The sequence below is a fragment of the Solea senegalensis genome, linkage group LG13 (assembly GCF_019176455.1).
Source record: "Solea senegalensis isolate Sse05_10M linkage group LG13, IFAPA_SoseM_1, whole genome shotgun sequence".
Lineage (NCBI taxonomy): Eukaryota > Metazoa > Chordata > Actinopteri > Pleuronectiformes > Soleidae > Solea > Solea senegalensis.
In genome coordinates, this window is record NC_058033.1 from 2,635,502 (window position 1) to 2,663,445 (window position 27,944).

The 27,944-nt window shown below is 42.6% G+C and overlaps 2 protein-coding genes across 2 annotated transcripts in view; both read left to right on the plus strand.

The window, feature by feature from the left end:
- Window positions 1-11,931, plus strand: part of LOC122779784 (actin-binding LIM protein 3-like) — a 64,065-nt gene extending 52,134 nt beyond the window's left edge. The window contains exons 16-25 of the mRNA XM_044042391.1: window positions 1,107-1,157; window positions 3,742-3,870; window positions 4,045-4,109; window positions 4,201-4,342; window positions 7,808-7,837; window positions 9,605-9,663; window positions 9,900-9,969; window positions 10,084-10,091; window positions 10,448-10,528; window positions 10,611-11,931. Of these exons, the coding sequence (XP_043898326.1) occupies window positions 1,107-1,157; window positions 3,742-3,870; window positions 4,045-4,109; window positions 4,201-4,342; window positions 7,808-7,837; window positions 9,605-9,663; window positions 9,900-9,969; window positions 10,084-10,091; window positions 10,448-10,528; window positions 10,611-10,724 (749 nt within the window). The 3' untranslated portion in view covers window positions 10,725-11,931. The remainder of the gene's footprint in view (window positions 1-1,106; window positions 1,158-3,741; window positions 3,871-4,044; window positions 4,110-4,200; window positions 4,343-7,807; window positions 7,838-9,604; window positions 9,664-9,899; window positions 9,970-10,083; window positions 10,092-10,447; window positions 10,529-10,610) is intronic.
- Window positions 11,932-12,346: 415 nt separating this feature from the next.
- afap1l1b (actin filament associated protein 1-like 1b) overlaps window positions 12,347-27,944 on the plus strand; it is a 15,772-nt gene continuing 174 nt past the window's right edge. Inside the window, exons 1-20 of the mRNA XM_044041348.1 lie at window positions 12,347-12,453; window positions 12,536-12,595; window positions 18,411-18,539; window positions 19,195-19,275; window positions 19,364-19,449; window positions 19,534-19,660; window positions 19,748-19,837; window positions 19,921-20,132; window positions 20,497-20,676; window positions 20,777-20,869; window positions 21,126-21,228; window positions 22,430-22,585; window positions 24,434-24,648; window positions 25,418-25,563; window positions 25,641-25,725; window positions 25,831-25,939; window positions 26,019-26,186; window positions 26,272-26,438; window positions 27,179-27,304; window positions 27,408-27,944. The exon at window positions 27,408-27,944 is cut by the window's right edge and continues 174 nt beyond it. Of these exons, the coding sequence (XP_043897283.1) occupies window positions 12,574-12,595; window positions 18,411-18,539; window positions 19,195-19,275; window positions 19,364-19,449; window positions 19,534-19,660; window positions 19,748-19,837; window positions 19,921-20,132; window positions 20,497-20,676; window positions 20,777-20,869; window positions 21,126-21,228; window positions 22,430-22,585; window positions 24,434-24,648; window positions 25,418-25,563; window positions 25,641-25,725; window positions 25,831-25,939; window positions 26,019-26,186; window positions 26,272-26,438; window positions 27,179-27,304; window positions 27,408-27,434 (2,322 nt within the window). The 5' untranslated portion in view covers window positions 12,347-12,453; window positions 12,536-12,573 and the 3' untranslated portion in view covers window positions 27,435-27,944. The remainder of the gene's footprint in view (window positions 12,454-12,535; window positions 12,596-18,410; window positions 18,540-19,194; window positions 19,276-19,363; window positions 19,450-19,533; window positions 19,661-19,747; window positions 19,838-19,920; window positions 20,133-20,496; window positions 20,677-20,776; window positions 20,870-21,125; window positions 21,229-22,429; window positions 22,586-24,433; window positions 24,649-25,417; window positions 25,564-25,640; window positions 25,726-25,830; window positions 25,940-26,018; window positions 26,187-26,271; window positions 26,439-27,178; window positions 27,305-27,407) is intronic.

Genomic DNA, 27,944 nt, shown 5'->3' on the forward strand with positions numbered 1-27,944 from the left:
TGGACAAACCAGTCAGAGCATGTTTTTCGAGTGTTGAGACAAAACCTTACCATGGAGTCAAAGAACAATAGCATGCTTTCTGGTTTGTGAAGGCCACCGTAGTTCCCTGACTCGTGCAAGAAGTGGAGGCGTGAGCTTAGGCGTTACAATCTGCAGCCTCACCAGTAGATGTCACTAAGTCTTACACACTGGACCTTTAACGTAAGGGTTAGGGTTGAGGTCTTAACGTCCATAAAAAGGCTCAGTCGTCATCATGGTTCCTCTGTGCTCCAGTCAGGAGTCTCTGTTTGATTCCTAATACTGCTTCTCTGTATTTAAACACCCCCAACAGCCCTTTCACTTTATCAACTTAATGCGTCTCCTCTGGTCCCTGAACGTTTAACTCTGTCTTTGTTGCGCTCCCTTGAAAGCGGCTCTTCCCTTTTCACGGGCTGCACATTTTGGTTTCCCTCCATCACCCCGTCCTCCTGCCTCGAGTCCATTCCTCACCGCACGTTCCCTCCCTCCAGTTTTCTTTGCCAGCCGTGTGACAGCACTCCCTGCATGCTTTCCAACACTCACCAGAATGCATTAGCTGGATGCCTTTTTTTAAAAAATAAGCAACTTACCGTGTCACAATTGAGTACAGATTTATCATAGTTGGCCCACTGAGAGTCAGGGTATTGGCTTTGTATGTATTTCTGCTTCATTTCATTATTTAATTGCAGGTTATTCACTCCATTCTGTTGCTTTATTTCTATAATATTTTGTTGTTATGCTTTTCCAACACTTGGGGCCACATGGCCTTGTCATTTCCCCGTTTTTCCTTCTATCCAGCCTCTCTCTCTCTCTCTCTCTCTGTGCTTTATTCTTTAGCCATCTGCTGCTCTGTGCTGCAACAAGCCTGTGAATGAGCATTAATCAGCCTCTCTGCACGTTGGTCAGGTTGTGTGGATGCACAGCGCCCGCCTCTGCTGTGGCAGTTTATTACCTGCACTGTCAGCTTTATGGTTAAGGAGACTGTAAATGCGTAGAACTCATTTTGTGGGATGGACTGAATAAGGAAATCCAGATTACTCCTCTCCTCTCTTGGCATTAACTCTATTTTATTTGTTTCCTGTTCTCAGCGTCTGAAGACACCAACATCTATAGGAAGCCCCCCATCTATAAAAGACAAGGTTCGTCCCTTCTGTGCGAAGCCTTTCACGGGCTGTCTTCTTCTGAGTGACTTGTTTGCGATGTAAATTATGAGTGCGTGATTAGCAGGAAACATATTCCCCGCTTGTCTGACGGAATCAAGTGGTTTCAGAGCAGATTTGAGCTCCGGCTGAATACAAGTCTCACATCTGGTGCTTCTGGTGACATTCAGTAAAAAGTCATTTTGACTCTGATTGCAGGTTCCGGTGTAGAGTTCATGGAGAGCCACAGGACGATTTGACGAGAGGATAACCACATATATAACTTTAATAATTGAGGAATTCATTCAATCAGAAAGAGTCTTTATCCAAATCATTAGATCAAAAAATGATCTAAGGACATTTCATCCCTTATTCTTATTCTAATTAGAGAGTGTCATCCTGTCCTTAGAAAGGATTCAGTATCGTTGTCAGCTTTTTAATAAAACACCATTTCTGCTTCAGTCGCAGTGAGACGCCCGCTCAGCAGCAATCCCTTTGCTTATTATTACATTATAAGGACTCTTTGAAAAAATCATTTCAAAACACATACATTTTACATGTTGTTTGAGACTTAGATCCCTGTCTTTCTTGTGTGACGACATCCAGCGCACCCGCATGTTCTGTTTGGCTCTATTTTCAGGGTGTTACCAAGTCACTGAGTCCACTTTTTTGTCATTTAATGATCAGCTGATAGGCAATGATAATATTACATTTTATTTATAAGTGCTTTTCAAAACACTCATTTGTTGTTTTTTAAAAGTTGTTCTTTCTTGTATCTACAAGTGAAAGTACAAGTATCTTACCAGAAAAGGACTTATAAAAAGTCCCTTAAGTTTTAAAGTCTATGACGTTTACTGTACTTAAGTATCAAAAGTCATTGTCTGATCTGAAATGTACTTTAGAAGTTTTAGAAGTAAAAGTATTAAAAAAGTTAGGATTGAGCCATGGTAGCTCAGTGGGAGGCCGAGTTGTCTTTCAACTGGAAGGCTGTGGGTTCAATTCCTGGCTCTCCTTGAGCAAGACACTGTGGTTAAAGAGGTATGGACTACGGACATGCAGCGCTGATGTTTGCGGCCACATCAGGAGCTGAGCGGTTCCAAATGCGGTGTGGATTCTGTAGATAATCCATCAGTGCTCAGATGACAGGTCCAACAGAGTTATGGTTCCTCTGGATGATTTAGCCTGCACTGCAGAGTGCTGACAAACTCCTCTCTCTTCAGTGTGAGGAGGCCATCTGTGATCTGTGAGGACAAATTCAAATTTACTACACAAATCACTTAAAGGGCCGTTTTCATATTAAGGTAAAGTACCAGAATAAGGCATACTGTCGCTATATAAGTACCACACCGTATGTCAAAGCTTCACAGCTTCTGTCTGACCATGTTTGCTCACTTTTTGACAGAATATATGAGACAGAGAATAATAAAAGTCTTCATCTTATACGTGTATAATTATCTGCTGGCTGCAGAAATCCATATTATCGCGTATTGCTTGCCCTTCATAGTGCAGTATAGTGTGTTATCAGTGTAAATACCTGTATAAACATTTATACGTTTCCTCTTATCTTATCTCATTGAACGTGAAGCACAGTGATGAATGAAGGCCCAAGAATCTCCTCCAATAAATTACAGAGCAAGGACATTATTATTTATTGTGTGCTAATAAATAATGTCAAATTCACCGCCCTTCCTCCAGCTTTGACATAGTTTAACAGTTTAAGCACTGTCTCTTTAATTTGACACTGCTTACGGGTTTTAATGCCTTGTTTTTAAAGTAAAGTATTTTAAATTTTAGAATCAGATTAGAATTGTTTTAATGTCAAGTCTGGCATTCTTTACCTTTGTATGTAGGTGTTATATTAACCCTTTTTAACACATTTGCACAAGCGCACTTTGCATTACCGTAATTACACGACAAGTCAAAGCCAACGTTGTGGTTATTACGGTAATTTCACTCGTGATGTTGCGGGAAGCCGGCGAATCAGCGCCTTTGTCACCAGAGAGGAGAGAGTTGGAGAAACACCTGTTTTTGGCCATTGAGACAAAAACTCAAACAAATGTTATTTTAAATGTTTTATACTGTTCAAATTTCAAATTTAACACGCACAAAATCGGGTGTTCTGAATAAAACTTTTAGTCTTTCTTTATTTTAAGTTGTCAATAGTTGTTGTTATTCTGGAAAAGTGTGCAAAAACACTTACTCACGGGACATTTTGAGGCTTAGGTGTTGAAGGGTTCATGTGTATTTTGCTGGTTGTTGATTCAAGACAAAATTGCTCTGTGATATAATTTTCAACACCTTTGTGTTTTATCCGTTTCTCACCACTTACTACTTTACAAGCAATTGGCAGCTTCATCACATGGTCATACACCCTTAATAATCTTCCTCACTGAGATTTTGTTTTACTCTGACCTCCTTTTTTTGGTCTTTGTTTCCTTGTTTTGTGATGCATCCCATCTCCTCCTCCTCCTCCTCTCCTTGCCCTCTTTGTAAGTAAATGCACGTTTGTCTTGTTTCTCTATATAAGACGTGAAAAGTACGAAATCATTTTAAATTCAGCTTAAATATTGTTTGTTTCCGTCAGACACCTCTGCTTTTCCAAAAGTCAACAAAAGTAAGACCAACGAGAACCTCGTCAACCTTTCTTCGTCCAACTGTAACAGCCTTTACCACCCGAGCTCCAACTACTACCCATATACTGGCTCTCCAAAAGGTACTCGTCCTCAAACATGCACATTTATTCATACTTAAAAACCTGCCTCTTAATGTAATTAATTTCAGTTTTCATTTAAACAGAGAAGCTGAGTTCAAACATTACGTTATGGTTGAGTTTTCCCTTGTTGTTCTCTTGTTCCATGTCTACCGCCTTCTTCCTCTCACTTTCCAGTCTCCAGAGTGAGGAGGTTTTCATCAGGAGGGGAAGAAAACGAATTGAATCACAACATCAACAGAGTAAGAAAGAAACACCATCATTTTCTCTGTGTTCCTTTTCTCTTTATGTTGCATTCATCCGTACATTTCCAAATCTGCTTCCTCGATGAAGGGAATTGGCCGCATGATCCTGAAGGAGGAGCTTAAAGCGCGGTCAGGCTGTCACGACAATGAGCGGTGGGGGAGCAGACGCAGTTCCCGCTGCAGCAGCAAGGAGGCGCTCAATAGTCTGGAGTGCAGCTCCCTTAATGGATGTGAGTCAGTGTCTCTCAGTGTTTCTTGAATACGTCACTAACCAGTTGGTTTTTATTGATTTTGTGTTTACTTGTTATTGATGTGGAGACAAATGAAGCGTCTCCACATTCAAAGTCAAATCGTCGTGCTTAGGTCTTGGAGAGACTCAGTCATTTTTGTAGCATGATGGAAATTCTAGTTGAAACCCAAAATATATGAAATGAGCTTAAACTTTTTAAGTTTGTGACAAGAAAGACTGTAATTTGACTGAAAATAGCTTACAAATAATAGCCACAAATGCTTAGTAATTGTAATTTAGTAGCTTCTTCAACTAAAAAAATACATGGATTGTTCCTTTAAATAAAAATAAATAAACAGACCGGCAGTAATGTCAAGTTGCACAGTCACGGTTGTGTAAAGGTTGTGACAGCAGTTTAGATTCAAGGCTAAAAAATGAGGATGAGATTTCATTTCAGGTTGTGGTGATGAGCGGGCTGCGCTGGTGAGGGTCATAGGTCACGATATTAATATAGTCACCAATAGGAGTTTCTGTGTGTGTGTGTGTGTGTGTCGCTGTGATGCTGAGCCAGCCTCAGCCACTTCTGTATTAACTCTCCCATTGATCCCATTTCTCATTGCATTCAGCACAGGTGAGGGCGAGACAGAGACGGAGAGACCTGGAAAGAAAAAGAAGAGTGTGTTTTTAGGTGGAGGTCAAGAGGGAGGGTATTGTTACAGGAGAGACAGCGAGAGAGAGCAAGATAGGGAGTGAATTCAAAATAAGAGAGAGGGGGGAGAGAGTCAGAAGCCAAAGCAATTTGGAGCTGTTCAGAGAAGATGTATGACATGAAGCCGAGAGGTAAATCAGGGAAATGAGCGATGTGTACAGCGAGCTCAGTGTGTGTGTGTGTGTGTGTGTGTGTGTGTGTGTGTGTCCTCACTGCTGCGTAATCACTGTAGGTTTAAAGTGTCTGATGTTATTACACTGGTTAGAATGGCTCGTTCACATCATTTCAAAAATGGGCCGTCCTTGATTTAACGGACGTGACCCGACCTCCTACCAAAATAAGTGACCTCACTCCACCGTAATTGGTTTTAGTCCATTTGTTAACCATGGTAAGTGGATCTGTCCGTCCGTCAGTCTGAGTCACCAGTTTTGTTTTACAGCTGTTGAATGGATTATGGGTTTAGATGAAAACACAGAGGGTGAATTCAGAGGGTGAATCCTGCTAACCGACACCTTTAGTTTGGTTCCTGTTATGTGAGGTGATGAATTTTGTCATAACATAAATCTAGACTTGTTTTAGGGATTATTTTAGATTGTCGGAACTCGAAACACATCGGAACACTCCACCAATATCGACACATTCGATTGTATTTGTTGCCTCTTTCTAAGAAGCTTTTCCCTTTTCACTGAAGCTGCTTTATAGAACTGCCAATAGTAACAAGCTCTCTCTGAACTGCCCTGTGATTGGTCCCATGACCCAGGTTTCCCCAAGACTGCAAACAGAGCCTCGAGAGGATGCAGAAGAAGTCTAGTTCTCTCTCAGATCGCTCAGATTATTATGAAATGATTGCTTGCCTGCCCCAGCTTTAGAGCCTGAGGGGCCCCTTCATACTTGCTGCATTTTATGTGCGCGGGGAAATTGCTACACCTTTCTGCTTGTGAGTTGATGGCCACGTTCCATGAGCGTCAGTCCAGCGTTCCATGCTTATACTCAATTCCATATTCCATTCCAGTATTGGCAGTTTCTTGCCCACATTTCTAAGCCCATGCATTCTGTGAGAAATGGGTTGTGCATCTTCCGGCAGGTGTTTATTATCTGCACAGTCACAAAATGTTGGGATGCTCGCGTCTGTGGCTTACTTTTAATTCATTTCAATTCAGTTTTATTTATAAAGCCCAACATCACAAACACAATCTGCCTCTAAGGGCTTTACAGTCTGTACAGCAAGTGACTCACATGGAGGGAGGGAAAAACTCCACAAAAATAAGCCTTGTACGGAGGGGGGGGGCCTCAGGAAGAGCCACAGAGGAGGGATCCCTCTCCCAGGACGCACAGCAGGTGTCACATGCACAGAAACAAAACTTCAGATTTACAAAGAGAGGAAGGAGAAGAAAATACACACCGGTAACTTTAATCTCATCCAGTTTGTTCGAGGTCAGTGAATGCATCTTGACAGTCAGTGATGCTACAGGCCTGTGACGAGTAAGACATTAAGAGAGAAAAACTGAAAACCTGTGTGTTTTTGTGCACAACAGGCAGTTGCAGGAGCCGGCGCTAACAGCTATGGATTAGACCACTTCCCTTTGGGTTTCATTTGTCGACGTATCGGGCACCTCTGTCCTCGATAACGATGTGGAACATACTTGTGGTCTGATTCTGCTGTTGTGTTGTGTGAAAATGAACATGCCTAGTATACTAGTATAGCTTGTTAATAATATATCACACGACTGTATTCAACATTATACCTGCTGAGCATGAGCCTCCCAAAGCACCGCTGTGCAAAACTGCAGCCTCACAGTGCACATAAAGCCTTTTTAATTCCTCCAGGCCGATATGATGACACTAAAACAATATTAACACCCTCATATCCCTGTCATATATCCCACAGAGTGCATGCTGCACCTACTGTGTGATTGTGATTACGCTTCACTAAGATACAGGCCAAGAAAATTAACCAAGTAAATCAAGCCGCAGTGCAGTCCATTAAGATGAGGCCGTAAACATATACATTTTTAAAAAGGAGTCCGACTGCCCGTGCTGCTTCATATTTAATAGTATGTGTAGGTCCTGCTCGTGATGGTGTCTGCATGTTGACGCTGTAAGGGACGTTTCTCCACACGGCGGATGTTTTATAGATGTCCCACAACAGCTGGCCTTCTTTATTACCCTTGGAATAAAACGGAGTTGTGATTTTGAGTTGCTTGAATTGTTTGATACTTCCTGGTTTGTCTATTTAAAATAATAGTCGGTGTTAGAGAAACGACTGTGAAATTTGCCAGATTTGCTGTTTATATTGTAACATTGTGAATCGGTCACGACAGCGCGTCGTCGTCTTTAAAACGTGGATCGCCACGTGAAAAGTCATCCGTCAGACTTCAAAATTCACTCCTCTGGTTCAACCTCATTGCTTTACTGAGATTTACTCGTGACCTAGTTTTAGTATTTAGCAGCCGAAGAGTCGCATAATTTCCCTCAGGACTGTGGCAAAGACCTGAAACTGAAGGAAAATAAAGTGTCGTGAATCTTACAAAGGGTCATGACTCATCTATACTTGAGCAGCTCTTTGCCATATAAGTTAAAAATGTAATGTCAGTCACTTGCATGTTGTTGTACACAGTCCACAGATGAATGTGTTTAAAGCAGCCTCCGTGCAAACGTCAGCGTGCAGGTTTTTTGGACTTGAGACATGATTTATTGTCCGTCCCTCACTGCTTTTCCTCTCTCTCTCTGTGTGTCTCTGTCTGTCTCTGTCCACAGCTCCCAGATCCATCTGCAGTGCCGACAGCGGTGAGTGTTTCATCACTGTGATTTGATCTTTGAGGTCATCTGCACACAGTTTGCCTGTTATCAACTCTCACACACACACACACACACACACGGTGGAAGACAAATGGCACTGTAGCTTTAGCGTGGCTTCAGTCTGTACAGTATTTATCAGCTTTCCTATCACAGCAGCACAGATCCACAATCAATGACCTGAATCTTGAGACCATTTGTTTTCCAGCCGACAGTTTACACTCTACACTTCATTATTTTTAAGCAAAAAAAAAAAAACACAAAATCCTAAATGTATTTGCTATGTTTTGCAACTTTGAACAAGCGCCCCAACCCTAGCTTACCTGCATATATTGAAGTTGGCCTCTAAATTTGTTTTTGAGCTTAAAGAAAAGTCATTTTTGTGCCAAAAATTGAACGCTAATGACTAAAAACGAAATAAATGTACCGAAATGTGAAGAACTCAAATGTCAGCAGTGATCTTAGCTTCGTCAATTTAGAGCAGAGGTGTCAAACTCAAGAGGGAAAAAAACCAACTGTTCATTAGCAGGTGGGCAAAACGAGCTTCAAATTATAACACAATATTGCATCGTGATATCACAATAAAGATATTTATGATGACATTTCACAGTTTCAAGGTAAAAGTGCATGTTTTGTTGTGTATAAATATATCTATTAATATCACAAATAGAACAGAAATAAATCTAAAATTAAGTAAATAATAACGTGGACAACTGTAATTAAAACACTGAAAAAGCATATGCATGTAATTTAGTATAATAGTCTATATTCTGTCACATTAGTCACATGCACGGTGTTTAAAGGAACAGTAATGATTTTTATAGTAACGTGATCAGATGGGGACCACATGTGGCCCACGGGCCGCCAGTTTGACACCTCTGATTTGTGTCCCGTGTCCTCAACTCCCTGTTTTTGGACTGTGGGAGGAAGCCAGAGGAGCACTAGCCACTGCACCACCGTGTGGCCGAGATGCGCGCCATGGCTTGCAGAAATAAATGAATATCATATCCTGTCACTAATCACTGGAGGTGTGTTTCATCTCGTGTTGGAGGACGACAAAGTCATTGTTGTTCCACATATCGCGCACTGTGCAGCAGCTCTACATTCTGCTGCATCATGATGTTTCATTTAATTCTTTTCATCACTACAGAGCGTGAGAGGGTGAGAGAGAGAGAGAGTGAGGAAAAACAGGGAGACAAAAGTGTGATAAAGTGAAAATTAAATTATGTTGGCAAAGGTACAAGAGGACAGAAACACAGATAATAGAAAATAAGTTAAAGTAGATTAGAGGAGGACACCAGGATGTCAGTGTGACTCTACTGCCCTCTGCTGCTTCATTTTCTCCACTGCACGCCTGTACTGTAACAGGGCGGTGGTTACTCGTGGTTACAAGAGGGACGCAAATATTTGGTTTTTTTTTAAGCTTGACAGGCAACTACGGTGGCCTTTGCATACCAAAACGGTTGTTGACAAGCTTGTTCATTTGTCCGTTGATGAGGTTTATGTAGTTTGTAAAATATTAGGTGATTGTCAAGTTTTTTCTGTCAACATAACTTAACGTTTCTTTTCCTTTCATGTCTTCTGTGCAAACATGGGAAAGTCTGAACGTGTTCATGAAATAAATAATTGAAATAAAAGCATGTATTAGGGTCATCTTTGTGGAAGCACAAATACAATCCCTGTGTGCACATTCCTGTTTGTTTACGGCAATCTGTGTATATTTGCTCATGACAATGATTTCATATTTGCTTTTTGCAGACTCCTACATTGCCAAATCGGCGTCATTGCCCGGCTACGGTAAAAATGGACCAAACAGGGTAAATAATTGTTGATTTCCGTGTTGTGCATGGAAGTCCTTCATCTGCCGCTGAATCTGCAAAACACATTTTTATCAGTTTGCCTCCTAAGGTCAACTGAGACATTAACTGACACCTGAAAGAAGGGTTCAATATTACATGACTGATTGTGACAGACCATAACACTGATTTAATATTCTTCACGCGCTTCAAATTTCCCTTCATTTCACTGACAAACTGGTATTATTGTGTTCCAGCAGCCTGGGAGTGCGACTGCAGATTATTACCAGTACGACGGCAGTAATGCAGTTAATTGGCAGATCAGAGGTGAGTCTATTGTTTCCAGTTTCCTTCCCTCTGATTTACCCTCCCTTCATGATGCATATCATTCTCTGTTATCCAGTGATTAAATGAGTTGTTTCTTCTTCTCTTTTCTTTCAGAATACAAGGTGAGATGTTACTGAGCCGCGGAGTAAACGTCTGGATGACTGAGTGATTTTTTTTAATGACTTTTACTGACCGTGAATATTTGTTCTTGGTGTTTTACAGCAGTTGGCGTCCATAATTATCTTTTTCCTCCTTCATTTGCTTCTTATCTCCGTCTCTGTCCGTCATTATATGGAAACAGTTGGGAGCAACTTTTGAGCCTGCTCTTTTTTAATAATAGATATGTTGTGTTTGTCAGACCATGAACTATAATAGTATTTCATTCTACATAATATTTTTCTGTACTTGCTTTGGCTTTTATCTTGATGTTGAAAAAAAATCCAAGATTTTACATTCAGTGTACCTGTGTGTGTGTTAGATTTACCCGTATGAGTCGCTGATGGTGTCAGTCAGAGGACAACAGCGTCTCCCCAGCGATGTGGACCGAGCCAGACTGGAGGTAAACTGCTATATGAGACACAACGGCACAAATGTATATGTATACACATCTGTATACATCTCTGTATCTTCTGCACTCACAGCGTCACCTCTCACCAGAAGAGTTCTACCGTGTCTTCAGCATGTCCATGTCTGCCTTTGACCGGCTCGCTCAGTGGAAGAAGAACGAACTGAAGAAACAGGTCCGGCTCTTTTGAGAAATCTCCTCATCTGGATTCAGAGCAGAAGTCCTGGACAAAGCGTGAGCCTTGACCTCCATAAAGGCCTACAGAACCCTCACTGACTTCGTGTCTTTGTGGAGGATGAACTGTCTGAAAGGGAAAACCAAAAGTTTCTGCTCGTGTTGTTGAGGTGGAAAGAGCAGAGCTTACCTGGGCCTCTGGAGTTTTAAGTGGTTTGTACTAGTTTATATAAAGTCTGGTGAAAATGGGTTAAATTGGAGAAGGACCCGGGAGGAGAGGGAACACTTCCAGAGGCAGCAGATAATTCACTAATAATACACTGGAGCAGAGGAGGACAGACTTGATGAGTTGAGGAAAGAGTAGTCTGCTTCTCCACATTTGACCAGCAGAGGGCAGTGTGTTAACATGATAAGCAGCATGGCATAACAGTCTGTCAGCCAAAGGTAATGGAGGCAGTGTGAGGAAGAGGCGGCCTCCAGGGCCAATTTCCACCACCAAGTAAGTACCAGGAACTTTAAGAACCTTTTTCAGGGAACTAAAGAGATCCTGCAGGTCACTGACCTTTTTGTTTCCAGCTTGGTTAAAGACGAGGGAAGATGAGGCAAACTGTGAGGAGATTGTACAAGCTGCTGTGGCGATTAATTGACTGGAACCAGTTTTGGTCAGTGCTGCAAGCTCCAACCTGAAGGTTCATGTACATTCACAAAGTACTAACCTCCAAACAGGGCATATAGTTTCAGGTACAGTCCCCAGTTCCTGGTACTAGTTCCTAGAGTGGAAATGCCCCTTTAAAGACTTGATTGATGACCAGCATGTGGATAAAGACACAAACAGACACAGTCCAGTGGTTGGGGTAGATGAGCTTAGTGTGAAAGTTACTGAGTGTGATGTACAAATGGTGTTTTTCTAATATGCTAACACTGAAAACCAAAGGTTTTCCTCCTTCATTTCTCATATGTGGCATGTGTTTGATTTGGATATAAGAAGCCATATCAGTGTTTACACTTAGTTCCAGTGACACAGGCAGATTTTATCATTCAGTGACTGACGTTTTTAAAACATGACGTGATTGTAAAGTTTGTTCATGAGCTAAAAATCAGGTTTCTGTCTCTCACTTGTTTTTTGTTTTTTTAATTAATTAATTAATTTATTTAGTTTGTCATTTCATTAAACTGCCCAGAATTTCAGATGCTGGATTAAGATTAAATTAGACTGAACCATGTGTGTTTGTTTGGCTCAGTTATTATTCATATTGTCAGGTTTAGGTTGAGGTTTCGCAGGTACTATAGTTTAGATAAGGGTATGTTTATATAAACATGTGTGTAAATACACATAAACTATAACAATTCAACAGATACAGTAACGCGTTTAATGTTGTGATTATTTACCTGTTATTTACCAATTTACCTGTCCTGTACACCAAAATGCACAGGACCAGCCCATAATTCTGCATTACGTCCTTCTGAATTCTGAATATACATACAATTATTATAATTATATAGCTATGATAACTCGTTAATTGGTTATTTATGCCCTTCTTCTCACCTACTGTACATCTGCTCTAAATGGCCTTAAACGCGTATTAGCATTAGGACCCAGCGGAGTCTCGGATGAAGAACCGGGCTGCTGCCGCTGCTGCCGACTCAAACTCTGAGGTGAAGCGGCTGCTCTGACTCATTTGTCCGCTCAGAGGCTGACGGAGCTCCGCTGTGTCTGCGGCCGGAGAACCGCCTCACATGTTCATGTAACTTTTGAATGAAACTACCAAAGGATTATTATTATTATTATTATTATTATCATAATAACTGTTATTACTGTTAATACAGGAAACACACGGGGTGTGAGTCGCTGTATTAAAGCAGTCATGGATGCCAGACGTCAAAGTGGTGAGTAAACTGTGTCATACTTTATATTTAATGTCGACAGAGCACTTACAGGCAAGTAAATGTACATGTTTTATACAATATGAGGCAAAAAGTGATTACAAGTGTGTACATGACGGCAGTTTATGATCCGGTTTGTGATTTTGAGGTAAACGGTTAATAACGTGAGTGACTGAACACTCCCGCTTTATGCTGCTGGAGTAACGGGAGCGTGACGTCACGCACCTACACACGGCTTGCTGCGCTGTGATTGGCTACAGAGGCGGAGGTATCCTTGTTGATTCAGGTAGTGATGCAATCTGATGCCAACAGAGAAATGCCCTGTTGGAAGCAGCAGCAGCAGCAGCAGAAGCAGCAGCAGCAGCAGCAGCAGCTGAATGGACGCTCTGTTTCATCGCCTGCAGGCAAAACTTACTGGAAACAGGAAGCTGCATTATGTGACACCAGGTGATGAAGCAGCGGCTCAAACACTGACACGTTAATGTAAATAAAGGGAGGAAATTAGAGAAAGGGGCATTGTTCAGTCACCCATTGAAAAACAGTAATCCCATAACCTGCTGCTGTTTCCTTCAACAAGCTCTTTATTTAGATGCTGTGGTATGAATTTACACAATTGATATCCTCATACTGATTTAACCTCCAAACAATGAGATTATTAAACATCTTAATGTGATGGTAGGGACGTACTGCTGAGATGTCGACCTTTATTATGGCTGATGGTGAGTTGGAACTTTTGAAGTCAGTTGTTAGTTCAACTAATCCCAAATAATTCAGAAAATGTATTCACTTTAATAGAAATTAATTGAACCACATGAATAGTAGGGGTGGGGTGGATATGATACGCGATACATGGTCCACGATAATATCACGACACAACGATTCTGTGATAATCAATATATTGTACGGCTATCATTTTGCGATAAATCACTATATCTGTCTTAAATTACAATAATGTAAATCTTAAATAATTGACACATAATCTAACTACATGGATGAAAACCAATTCTAGCAGTTTTCATGAACATTCTAGGAAAACAAATGAAATGTCATTTGATTAATGACTATTATTGATGGCAAAAATGTTCTTAATGACTCCATCAACTGATTAATTACTCTACCTCTGGCACTGATATATTGGCTGCACATATTTTACCTGGAAATGAAAAATATGGACAACAATGGTTATTTGAGCTGAAAAAATAAAAATCTAATTGAATAACAAGAGCCTAAAAACACTCCAAAACTGATATTGTTTGTATGATTGAACTTGTGGGGTGGAACTAACAATAGAAACAAACAAAATCTGTATCACTATTGGCTAAATTGTTGATGATAATGATACTACGTTTTTACCATGCACACACAGGGAAAACATGCAAACTACATATACAGAAAGGCCCTTGCTGTAAGGCATCAGTGCTAACCACTACCACACCATGTGGCCCTACATTTTTTTCTGTGCTTCCTTTTTAACAGATGTACTTTTGGAGCACCTCCGCACTATCACTCGTGCCATAAATCATAAAAAGGTTTTGGTGCAGCAGGGAAATCACAGATGTTAGTTATAACAATAACAATAGTTGTTTCATTCTAGTGTCCATTGACAATTGTGCCAAATATGTCAAAGTGGCCCGTGAAACAGAAGCGACACAAGTAACGTTTGAAGACAAGTTAAAGCAGATTTTAAAAAATGACTTCCCTCTCTTTGTAATAGTATGGACATGCAAGTGATGCATATTATAAGACCAAAGGAAGAAAGGATTTACGGGATTTGTCCGACCCACACACAGGCATATTTCTCTGTGTTTAACAACTGTCACAAGCCTTGACCTCGAACATGGTTCCCTTCCATTTCCTCTTTCCTTTTCCTTCTCCTCTTCTCCTCCACCAGTGACTCCCACCTCCCCCCTGGGATGTTTTCACGGAGTTGAACCTATAACCTCCGCTGGCGTTTGTTTCTGTTGTTCTCTTGAACGTCTGTGACAGAAATAAAAGCTGCAGGTCTGGACACGTCGCGCTTGTCGGACGGTTGTAGGTTGAGACGTGTCAGATGTGGTGATAACACCCTCATACCAAACAGGAAAACACAATATCGTGGTTTTATCCACATGAATGTTTCTCTCTGTGTGCAGGCATGTGCGTGAGACAGAGCCAGTGATGACAGACTCCATGTCTCCTCCCTCAGTGTAGCACAGAGTCAATATGTGGACTTAAATTGACTGTATATATATATATATATATATATATATATATATGTGTATGTTGTTGTTATTACATTTTTATTATTTATTTGTAGTTTTCTATATGAGTAATCCTCTGTCTGGCTCCACTTTTACAGACACAGACGTTAAGTTGTGTGATGAAAGCACTCTGCTGTATTTCCCAGTCCATGGTCGTGTTTGTCTGAGTGCTTTCTTCTGTAGTTTTAAAAGCTGACTGCTCTCATAACTGTGCAGTAGCATAAATAGAGAATGTCTTATATGTTAAGAGCTATGTTAACTCTCTCTCTTTTTTTTTTGCACAAATTTAACACTCCAGATAAAACATGTGAAATCTAGAAGCAGATTTGATAACTAGCTCAGTTTACGTTGTTAAGTACGTTCCTTAAGAGCCTTTCATCTGATTCTCCACAAGAAAGCAAATAAGTGTTTTTTTCCCCAAAAATGCCAAACTTTTTATTTAACTGAAGAAAAAAGAATTTTTTTTTTTTTCCCCACTGGCATGCATCACAGTTTGCCTTGTTGAGCTAATTAAACTAAAGCTATTAAACCACTGTGGCTAAATGGCTGCGTAACCACAGCAGCCTGGGTTTCACATTAAACCCATGCTGTGCCACACTGCACTTCCTCTGGATCAGTGTCTCTTTAGCCTCTCGGCTGCACAACATGTTCAAGTGTTCATGTTCTTCCTTTCTGTATAGAAAGTATGAAACGGTTGTTTCAGGATAGGACAGACGCCTGACTTGATTCTTGAATTATTCTGGCCTTGTTTGGTTCGGTGTAAACAAGGAAAGCTGACATAATAACGCGGTCTTTGTGGCGCTATTTGTGGACAGTGATAAGGTTTTAAAAGAATGTGAAGAAGAGACAATATCACATCTTTTTCCCCCCAGCTGTTTCTTTTTAAAGCTCTTCTTTGCCAGCCTGATTGGTTTGGAGGGGAATGCAACTAGAGCAATGACACTATCTACTGTTGTCATGGAAATATGAATGAGGGGCTGGTGAATCTCTGAAGCAGACTTTTGTCTCAGAGGGAGCTGCAAGACGTGAACTCTGACCTCTGACTACAGAAAATGGGTGTCTGGAGAAGGGATGGAGAGAATCAGAAGAGGGTGAAAGAGAAAAGGGGAAAAAGATCAGAGGGAGAAGGGAGGGAGTGGAGAGCCTCTGGGAGTGTGGGGGAGGCAGGAAGAGGACGCCTCCTTTAGTGTAAAATAACATACATTTTCATACACTTTGGAGCCTTCTCGGAATATGAATTTTTGTAGGTGTTTTTTTTGTCAAAGTGAAAATCAATCCAGTGCAGTTACACATGTTGAAATGAACTGGGAGGGATGTTTTGGATGGGTGAGGCAGATCAAGGAGGAGGTTGGCCTTGGATTGGTGTGACTGATGGCTAAGATATGTAATGGAAGGGAGGGAAAGCCTCAGATTAGCGGGAGTAAAGTCTTTCTCTCTGTCACTCTGCAGCCCATAAGCATGTGGCGAGATAAACAGCAGCAGCAGCAGAAGCAGCAGCACTGAGATGCAGTTGTTTTCCTCTGCGCTGCAACCGAAACACGCGGAATCGGTTCAAATTGGAGCCGCATGGCCCGAGTCTCATGACTGACCTTCTCTTACTGGAAGCCAAACACACAGAAATGCACATAAACACACACACACACACACACAGTACAGTACATAACACACCGCACATTTTCCATGAATTGTAATCATAGTAAGTACAAGTTATTAGTTTCTGTGGGTCAGTGAATATTTTTGAGAATCAGTGGGGGGAAAAAAAAGGATTAGAGGAGACAATCTGTGCCGTGTTTGTGTATGTGTGTGTGTGTGTGTGTGTGTGGAATGGAGGGTTACAAAGTTCCCTCTGTGGGTGAGACTGACCACAAGCCTCCAGAACAGCTGATTCTCAGCCTCTGATCCCTCGGGTCCCCCAAGAGAGAGAGAGCGAGAGATGGCAAACACATTGATGGCCTTGGCTGTGTAAAGTTACACTCCAGCTCCTGCTCCTGCACTTCACTCCTGCCTGTGTATACACTGATGATGTGAAGCGCCACACATTTTGCTGCAGTCAGCTGTGAAACCGCTTAATGGGGACGATGACAAACAAATAAGGAGGCAAACGTGTGACGGGGGAAGCAGGACAATAAGGGATGAGAGGAGGAGAGAGAGAGGGGGGGGGAGAGTGGGAGGAAGAGATTGCGCGATTGGACGGAGGAGAGAGTCGAGATAGAGGAGAAGCTCCTGTCGACAGCTAAGACAGGAAACCACAGCTGCCGGCCGAGAAGCTGCACTCGCACACGCTCGTACGCGCGCTTACACACACAGCTGCTGGAGATATATCCTGTAACCCTGAATACTCATGGATCCAGTCGACGCAGCTGTGCCGTGCCACGCCCCGCGCAGACTGTGCATGTCTTGGTTCCTGTTTTGTTTTGGGCTTTTTTTTTTTGTTGGAGTTTCTGACATTGTGTTGTTTGCTCTGGTGTTGCAGACCATTGTGGCGATCGTCTAAATTTGGCCCTCGCAGAGACAATAGAGTATTGTCAGGCAGGGATGTCGGCGGAAGAGGCTCATGGGAGAGTAAGGGCCTTTCTCTCTGTGTCTCAGTGTGAGAGGAAAAAACTGATTTGAGTTTTTTAACAGATCCCCTGTATTCTCAGTATTCTAGTCACCACAGCGGGATTGTTCAGTTTGATGCGTTATTGGAATAATTCTTCCAGTTTTGTGAAAGTACTTAAAGGAAGTGGAGAACTTTCAGCCTCCATTTAAAATGTACCCACATTTTTTTCCAGTTTTAATGCCTCAAATGATGAAGAGTGGAAAATGCAGCCAAGGAGTCTTTATGGGCCTTCATAGTTTAGTCAAGTTAATTCCACTGAAACCCGAACTGACATGAACCTTTGCACAGTGGCGGTATCATATCATTAAAATCCTATATTCAGTATTTAATTAGAAGTAAATATCAGCCAATTCCGCGACTACACCACAAGAGAAGAGCACTTACACAAGTGTATGTGCTGCAGCCTCAGACTAATGTCCTCTGCCTCTTAAACGCCTCTCTTACAAACATGTAAATGACTAAACTCAGTGCTATAAAGGCACTTTGTGAAGCATATCCTCCACGTATCTCTAATGGAAATACAGATTTCCTTCTTTAGCAGGATCCATTTCCTTCAGCCACCACCACCTCCACCTCCACCTCCTTTTCTCTCCGTCCCTCTCTCTTTCAGCCCACGCAGGATGTGTGAGAGTGTGTCAGGGCATGTGGAACAATGTCAAGGTCAACAAAACACACAAACACCCGCACACACGCAGGATGTGTCATATTTATACTTGAAAAAGAAATCTTGAAATATCAAAACTGCAGGAGCTGATCTTTGTCTGCGTTGATGAAGAAAATGACTCAGAGTGAACTCTGATATGTGAAGACGCTAAATATTTCTTGCCCCTCAGCTGTTGCAACAGCCGGTGAGCGCGACTCCACGGCCCTCGTTCACTGCCACAGTTATGAGTCGTAACTGTGACCACCGGTGAGTGTACTCTCATAGTTCTGCCGGACCAAATAATATGTTTTTTCCGCCTTTTGTGGTTCACAGTGGCGGTGGAGCGACTCGTGAACGAGTTGGGTTCTCTGCTGAAGATGTTGGATCACGAGACTGTCAGCCCTGCCACTGCTGACAAGATGGCCTCAGTACGCAACATCCTGGACTCACTGCAGCTTTCTGGTACAACAGCACTATTATCACAACAAATAGCATTCACAGTCTATTTATGAATGAATGAAATGACTTTTTTATTGTTGTGTTGGTCTCAGACAACACGGTTCATTTCAAGCTGCGGTAGTTTTTGACCAAAGTCACAACAACACAAGTTTACACCGACGAAAATAGAGCTTTTCTTTTGTCACTGTGTCATTCTGCAGTGGATCGGCCTTCCTGTAATTAGCGCTTAACACTGCGCCTGACATACGACGTCGTTATAAACAAAACAACAACAATGCAGCCGCCGTGACATCAAATCTCACGGAGGTTTTGACAGTATAGATCCTGGCTTATCCGGCACAAAACAGGATGTTGCAGGGGATAATGGGATTGATGTAAGAGGATGATGGAATGTAAAGCTTTACGAGAATAACAGGAGACAGTCAAAGAAAGGAGAGACGTCCTCATGTCAAAATGTACTATGTTTGTTGCACTCCCTTGTTTTTTTGATGTAGATCTAAAAAAAACTTCACTTGGTTTAAATATAGAGATTGGTCACTTCTGATTACCACACCCAGCATGTGTTTGCTGCATCTCTATATGCTGTGGTAATCCTGGCCTTCGGGAGTCACACCGCAGTCCGTCTTTTAACAGACCTGTTATTGATCGTTTCCCACAGTCAATGGATCAGACGTCTACATGAACAGCTGTCTCTATGGCAACGGCACAAGCTTTGTGGAGTCTCTGTTTGATGACTTTGGTGAGTTGTTACTCAGAGTGTGTTTTTCATTACGTTAGGTAAGTCCTGTAACAGTGTTGATTTTCTGCTCCTCCTGTTGTTCCACCAGACTGCGATTTGCACACGCTCAGCATGTCTCCAGTGGAGCAGAAAGAGCACAAAGAGGAAGAGGAGAAGACCCATCCTAATAAATCTGTGAGTCACCGACAGTGTCTCACTGACTACCCCACTTATCTTTATTGTCCCCCGTAAATAAACCAGGGCTTCACCTTCACCTAGGTTCCTCAGACACCTACGGACACGCCCCCTCCGCTGCCCACCACCCCACTTCCTGATGACTATTATGAAGAGGCTGTTCCTCTGGATCCTGGCTCCACGCCGCAGTACTTTACCACCAATATGAACAGTCAGTAGAGCTCAGTGGATTTGCACACTGATGAATAACGACAGTATGAGCATTCAAACAGTCTCTGTTTACTCCGTCTCCCTGCAGCATCCAGGAACTCAGTGGAGGATGCTTACTATGAAGATGCAGACAACAACTACCCCATCACCAGGATTAATGGCCCCCCTAAAAACTCCTGTGAGTTGACCCTCTCTTCTACTGACTCTTCAAATGAGTTCCATTGTGTGAATTAATCATGCGTTTTATTTTGGGTCACTCAGACAATGACTCAGACGCTCTGAGCAGCTCCTACGAGTCCTACGAGGAAGAGGATGAAGAGGCAAAGGGGCGGGACCGACCTCGGCGATGGGCGGCCGAGGAGAGTCCAGACGGACCGGTGACAGACTGTCGCATCTGTGCCTTCCTGCTGCGAAAGAAACGCTTCGGCCAGTGGACGAAACAGCTCGTTGTTGTGCGAGACAATAAACTGCAGGTGAATAGGTGACAGCTGCTTCAGATATGATGGTTTAAGTGAGGTTTTCATCGAAAAGTTGTATGTTTATCAGCATGTAGAGCTAAGGGAAAACATCTTGGTTGAACTAGGATTCCAGTTGTGGCATACCAGTCCTGACCACAACATGACTGTTCTGCCCTGTGTAGGTTTTATTGGGGGGTTCTGGAGCTGCTGGAATGTGTATACTCCCTGTTTATTTTGGTCAAATTTTGTTAATTAGTCCTTATAATGACTTAGTCATAATTTGTTTCTTCTTTTTTTTTTTATCATATAAGCAACTTCATCTCAGCAGAAGAACTTCTTGTCTTCGTCTTTCTACGGCTCATCCTTTTGTCTTTTCCAGTGTTATAAAAGCATCAAAGAGACCACCCCACACACAGAGCTCCCGCTCAACCTGTGCAACGTAATCTACGTTCCCAAGGAGGGAAAGAAGAAGAGACACGAGCTGCGCTTCTCGTTGCCTGGAGGCGAGGCTCTGGTCCTGGCTGTGCAGAGCAAAGAACAGGCCCAGAGATGGCTTAAGGTCGGCTTTGCTCACTAAATCAGACAAGACTGGGAATACAAGGTCATGTTCGGAAGTGAAGGTTTCTTTTCTTTCTTTTTCTTTACTTTTCTTGGTCCAGGTGGTGCAAGACGTTGGCAGCCAATGTAGCAACACTGAAGGAGCAGAGGGATCCACCTCCCCCATGATACAGAGGAAACTGGAGCTTGACAAGGTGTGTCACAGTGTTGTCTTTTTGCCTGTGTAATTTCATCCTACGCATGACACGACTGTTCCTTTGGCTTCTAGTGTAAAAGCAGCGAATGAGGTGACGCCGTTGAGGCTGCTGAGCTGGATAGTTTTCAGAAAAAGACTTAGACACTTAAAGTTTTGGCACGCCGCTGCAGAGGCAAGGCGCTGAATGCATGGTGACATAGCCGTTACACCCCGTGTTGGCAGAATCTTGAAGTTATTTTCGTTTCCTTTGCCAGGTGCTGCAGTCTGAGCGACAGGCATCAGACTCAGACAGCGGGCCAACGGCCGACTGTCAGTCCACTGCACATGTGCCAGGACGGGACACCGTTGACTCACTAAGTAACTATATCTTCATTGTTATTGATTACGTGACTACAAGTTCAAAATAAGGGGAGACTTGCACAACACTCTTCACCCCACCCTTCCCTTCCATGTGTGTTGGGGAATCTATCGTTTCATTATGAATATTTTATCTTAAATTTCTCCCATGGGGCATTTATGTGGGCCTGAGGAGACAGCGAAAGAAAAACAAACAAACGCAGAGTTAAAAAGGAGTGAGTTGTCTGCACGTCCTCTCTGTTTGAAACTGTATTATCCACTTTACGCTCACCGTACGTCTGTAATTGTGGGGACACTCGTCGACATGAAACATTCACTGGCCTATAACAACTTAATTATGCCCTAAACCCTTAAACCACGTCTTAACCTTAAACTAAAGTGACACCAAGCATGTTCTCACAGATCATGGACATGTCCTCAAGACTAAATTCAGTCCACACACGCGTTATCCCTGGCCTTAACCAGAACTAGTTAATGACAAACCACAATAACCAGTTCCCCAAAATGAGGTTCTGCCTCATTACGACCAGGTTTTGGTCTCTCTGAGGACTACTGGTCCTGACAACGTTATGCCAGGAAAGGTCCCAGCAAGGTAGCAAATTCAAGTTCACACACATGCTTTCAAGAGTGCGATCAAAGAATATTATTTTGTTTAACAAACAAAGCGGTGGATCTGTGATGCTGGGACACGATATGGGTCAAAGAGTCGTATTGTTTCAGAAATGTTACAGACTGTTTACTGAGCGAACCTGAAGAGACATGAGAGAGAGAGAGGGAGAGACGGGAAGTGAGGCCCAGAGCAGATATGACATCCTTCCTGTCCTCTTCCTGGGATTGTCCCACACTGACATCATAGGAAGTCCACTGAGCCAAGCGCCGCAGCACCTGGTACATTCAACTCACTCTAGGGCTTAGCTGAATAAATAGAATCCATCTCTGAAGTGAAATAAAAGAATAGTTTGTACTGAAAAGCGCCAAAACCCTGCCATCCCAGAAATACCCCAAAGCTCAGGTGAGCCTGCAGAGCTTTTAGAAAGCTCACTCACGTTTCAGTGAAACAGGGATGATTCCTTCACCTATATTTCTCACTTAGATTAGATTAAATTATCATTGAAAGTACAGAACTTGTACAATGAAATGTTGCATATTTTAAACGCCTGAGCTTCAACAAAGTCTGACCGAGTATGTTTGTTTATTTCAGACCGGGCGAAGCGCGGCGCCTTCTCAGAGCTGACGGGGTCAATGAGCCGAGCGGCGGGGAAGAAGATCACTCGCATCATAACCTTCTCCAAACGGAAACCTCCTTTACCCGGAGAGCCTATCTCATCTTCCGGTCACCATGACAACCCACGATGTGGTGAGGGCTCCACTTGTTCAAGTAGCTACTGAACTGATTGGCTGGCAGTTTGTTTCATTTGCTGACTGGTGTTTGAGGGTAAACCTGTGTAAGACCATTGTAACTAACTTGTATCGTGCTGTCAAAGGACAAGAGGGAGATGAGGATCTGGATCCTGCAACCTGCAAGATGAGGACACAGAGAGAGAGAGACTATAACTATAAGCTTTATCAAAAAGGAAAGTTTTAAGTCTAACTTTAAATACAGAGAACTGTCATTGGAAGCTGGTTCCACAGGAGAGGAGGAGCCTGGTAACTGAAGGCTCTGCCTCCCATTCTGCTCTTACAGACTCTGGGAACCATAGGTAAGCCTGTATTTTGGGACCTAAGTGGTCTGTTAGGGTGATAAGGTAAAACTAGGTCTTTCAGGTATGAAGGGGCCTGACCATTAGGTGCTTTGTACGTGAGGAGGAGGATTTTAAATTTAATTCTAAACTGTACGAGGAGCCAGTGTAGAGAAGCTAACACTGGAGTGATATGGTCTCTCTTTCTAGTTCCTGTCAGAACTCGTGCTGCAGCATTTTGAATTAACTCAAGGGTTCTTACAGACTTGTTGGAACATCCTGATAATAAGGAGTTACAGTCATGTAAGGACAGAATGTTTCCAATTTTCATAATGTTCCGCAGGTGGAAGACAGCTGTTCTGGAAATGAGTTTTATGTGTGAATCAAATGACATTTCCTGGTCAAAAATAACTCCACGGTTCCTCACCGTGGAACTGGAAGCCATGGTGATAAGTGACAATATGGTCAGAAAGTTTTTCTCTGAGGTGTTTAGGGCCGAGTATAATGACCTCAGAATTGTCTGAGTTTAAAAGTAGAAAGTTACAGGTCATCGAGGACCTTAATGTCTCTGAGACATTCCTGGAGTTGAACAACCTGATTTATTTCATCCGGCCTCATTGATAAATATAGCTGTGTGTCATCTGCATAACGATGAAGGTGTATGTTGTGCTTTCTAATAATGTTCCCAAGAGGAAGCATATATAAGGTCAAAAGTATAGGCCCGAGCACTGAGCCGTGTGGAACTCCACAATTAGCTAAAGGATGAGTCAGTCCCATTACGAGGGAGGAGATGATCTATTTTTTCTCTGACTGATGTTATTATATTCTCAAAAAAGTTCATATAGTGCTCACTGCTCAGTGTTAAAGGAATAGATGGTTCAGTGGAGCACTGACTGTAGCTGTATTTGTTCTATATGTTATTGTAGTTTATTATTGTACAATTAGATGTGAGTATATAATGATCAGTTAGGAGAGGGTTTTGGGGAAAAATGTTGACGTTATCAATATCAATAACATAAGTTCAAACAAGATCGAGGGTGTGACTAAAGCAATCAGTTGGTTTATTAACGTGTTTTAACTAGAACCAATTGATTCTAACAGTGAATTAAATGCACCGCTGAGACTATCACGGTCAACATCTACATGGAAGTTGAAATCTCCTACAATTGTGATTTTATAAGTACTAACTCAGATAAGGTTGATTACTTGTTTGTCTAATTCCATCTCCTGAAATGTGAATATTTTCTGGGTCCTTTGCGCCTCTTGAAAGATTCATTGATTGTGAAAAGGCAGCCCCAGTTACACAGCTTAGGTGATTTTATTCCCTTTGAAATTCAAGTAGCAAGCTCGACATTTTCTAAATGCTCTGTTTGGGCTCGTGCTGAAATATACCACTATACTAAGTCTGCTATTGATTACATTTCCAAGGCGGCAGCAGATGCCACTATTTTCCGAGACACCTAACAGACTTGACCCTTCTCTGTCTCTCTCTCTGTCTCTCTCTCTCTGTCTCTCTCTCTCCACAGGCTTCCTCAGCGTGTGTCTGAGCGGCTCTTGGAAGGAGCGCTGGTGTGTGGTGCGAGGAGGAAGCCTGTACCTGCAGAAAGACCCTGGAGACCAGAAGCCCCCAGTCATTGTGGTGCCACTCAAAGGGGCCGAGGTGGTGCCCGGTGGCCCCGGACCCAAACACCCTTTCTCTTTTCGCATCCTGCAGGGAAGCAACGAACTGGCAGCTTTAGAGGTAGAATTTTAAACATTTAAAAAGTCCAGTTTATAAGCTGGTGACATCCAATAGTACAAACAAAGAGCTCTTGCTTAACTCTTCCTTTCCCAAACACAACAAAGAACTACTGTGGCCTTCAGAGACAAGTGCATTTGTCTTGCTTTGTTAGCATCGTAAACTACTGCTTCTAAACACACTATTTGTCTGTTCAACACGGCTGTGCAAAAGACCCTTAAACCCTTAAAGTGCATACTAAAGGCGTATTGTAAGGGTATGAAAAACCAAACAAATCTTATTTTATCAACACTTTAATGGGTATTATAATTGAGCAAGCACTAGGCATCAGTTCAACTCAATTTTAACAGGAAGAAATCTCTGACAGAACCAGATTCAAAGATCTGCCTCGACCAGTTGGGGTGAAAGGAAAAATGGGGGACAGAGGGGGGTGAGAGAGAGACCAGGAGCCGATATACAACATTTGTCAGTGATGACATGTTTATAGAACTACAACGTAGAATAAACTAAAATAATAATAAAAGCCTCGAAACTGGATCTGGATCCTGCAGCCTGCAAGATGAGGACACAGAGAAAGTCATTAGCAAACGTCTCTTGGAAATGATTAGTTTACCACTTCAAAATGATATAAGGTTTTACAGACGTGGCTGTAAATTAGTCACTACATTATGTAAAGATCATGATTTATGGTTAACCATGTTTAGAAAGTAAGTTCCCATGTAGATACTGTATATACAGCGCGTGTGTGTGTGATTGTGTGTGTGTCTATCAGGCCAGCTGCTCAGAGGATCTTGGCCGGTGGCTCGGTGTGTTGTTTGCCGAGACCGGGAGCTGCACTCTCCCTGAAGAACTGCACTATGACTACATCGACGTGGACACGCTCACAGACATACGGCACGCTGCCAGGCACTCCTTCCTGTGAGTCACTTCCCAGAGTGTACTGTATGTTCGTGTGATGTTTTGTTTTATCCTGAAACACTTCTTTCTCATGTCAGGTGGGCCACCAGCACTGCTGCTGCTTCCTCTAGCAGCGCCTCCATAGACTCCAGAACTTACGATGAGGTCTATGAAAGTATTGAGGTGAGTCAGAGAAAAAGTAGTTCCCATGTTGAGCTTCACTGGAATGCAATCTCCAAATGCGATCGAGAGTGAGATGTTTATGGTTCATTTTCACGTTCCTTGTAGGACGGGAACGCTGAGAGCAAGCCGGGTCAGGTGAGACGCCACGCCTCCTTCTCCAGCAGAGACTCTGAGAAAACTGAACAGCAGGCCACCATCAAGAGACACGTCTCCAGTGAGTTTGATTTAGCCATTCGTTGTCTTTGTTCAATCCTCAGCGTGGACACTCATCCCGCTCATCTCTCTTGCTCTAGATGTAAATCACTACGCAAAGTATGGAAAGACACGAGCGGAAGAGGACGCCAGGCGTTACCTGACACAACAGGAGGAGCTGGAGAAGCAAAAGGAAAAGCTGAGGAGCGAGCTGATCGCCCTCCGCAGGGAGAAGAAGGAGGTGAAGGAGAAGATGAAGAATGGCACAGGTCAGAGGTCAAGTCACACAGACACAGCGAGTGCCGACGCGTGTACCGCCTCGTCATCACTAACAGCGGGTTTGTGTGCGCACAGGTCACGCTTTGGAGAAGCGGATTGCCAAGCTGGAGGCGCAGTGTAAACAGAAGGAGGAGGAGAGGGTGGAGCTCGAGCTCAAACTGACAGAAGTCAAAGAAAACCTGAAGAAATCTTTGGCTCGCGGAGCGCTGGGCCCGCCTACCGACACCAAGATCATCGTTAAGGTAAACGGCGCATTGCATAGTAATAACATTTCTCCAAGATCAGAAACACTGATTTAAAACCTCAGTCAGTGGGTCATTTGTCATTTTACCGTACATAAAAACAGAATATTGCCAATACAATGTACACACATGGTGTAAAAATCAGTCTACACATTATAACTTCCATTTATCTGTACACGTAGTCCATGTAGTGATAAGGTTTTCATATAGAAAGTACAACTTCCTTATTAACTTGTTTGTTTGTTTTTATGATTGATGTATAGATGTATCTAGGTTTTGCTAGGTTTTCATATTGGTAATATTCTGCTTTTACGCATGTTAAAACGTCTTCTTTTTATTTGGTCACATTACCCACTGATTGTTTGCTCCCTCTCAGCTGGCGGAGGTTGATTGCTGTGATTGCCAGCACATGTGACCAAGCTTATAAATCAGTGCCACAGTCACAGCTTCTCTTCAGCCTGAAGGCTGTAATGTTGTCACGTCTGTAAGAAATTGTGCATTTACCTGTTTTTTTTTTGTATATCCAAGAATCATTATCCTGTTAAACTGCTTAATGACCAGGTTTTTGAGCAGTGGCGTTCACGAGACCTAAACACTGCTACACTGAGTGTGGAGCTTAACCACCCTTTCGTTTTAATATTTGAATGTGATAAGTTGCTACTGCTTTAAATGACATAAATGTGTCACAGAGATCACTAGATTTAATGTGTGTGTGTGTGTGTGTATGTGTGTGTGTGCAGGCGCAGGGCAGTAAAGTGGAAAAGGTTTACAACGAGACGATGCCAGTGAACTCAGCATCTGAGCTTCGCAAACGCCCTCCATCTCTTTACGCCTCCTCGAAGGGGAATGTCATGCAGAAGGCAAAGGTAAAGTGTGTGTGTGTGTGTGTGCGTGTGTGTGCGCGAGTGTGCGCGTGACTAGCACACCGTGACGTATTTTCCTCACTTTCTGCTGTCTCATGGTTTCCAGGAGTGGGAGTCAAAGAAGGGGACCTAGGCTGAACATCAACAGACTGACAGGTTCATTTATGGGGGACAAAAAAAAACCCCTGAGCTGTGGCGGGAGGATGTGTAAAGGAAGGAAAAGGTGAAGAATGTGCTGCACTGAGAAGAGGAAAGACACGACAGACACTTTCTAACCTCCTTATCTGAAGAAAAGTGTGGAATATTTGCATGTAAAGGCCGCACAGTGCTGCCTCCACCACTGTAAACATGACAGACGTGACCGATGCACACGTGCAGTATTACTGTGGATCAACATGAACGTGAAAAATCCATGAATTTCTATTGTGTTTACATTTGCACTGTGAGCTCAGAGTTACAGAGCAGATTTTTCTACACACACACACACACACACTGATTTTATTCCCTTTTACACCATATCTGTCACTGTAAAATAAAAAAAAAGAAAATGATCTTTCCCTTAAATTTAATGTACCAGTATGAGTAGGATCTCATATTCTGTGATGTGTATTTAAATCATAAATAAGATATATTGAGTATGACA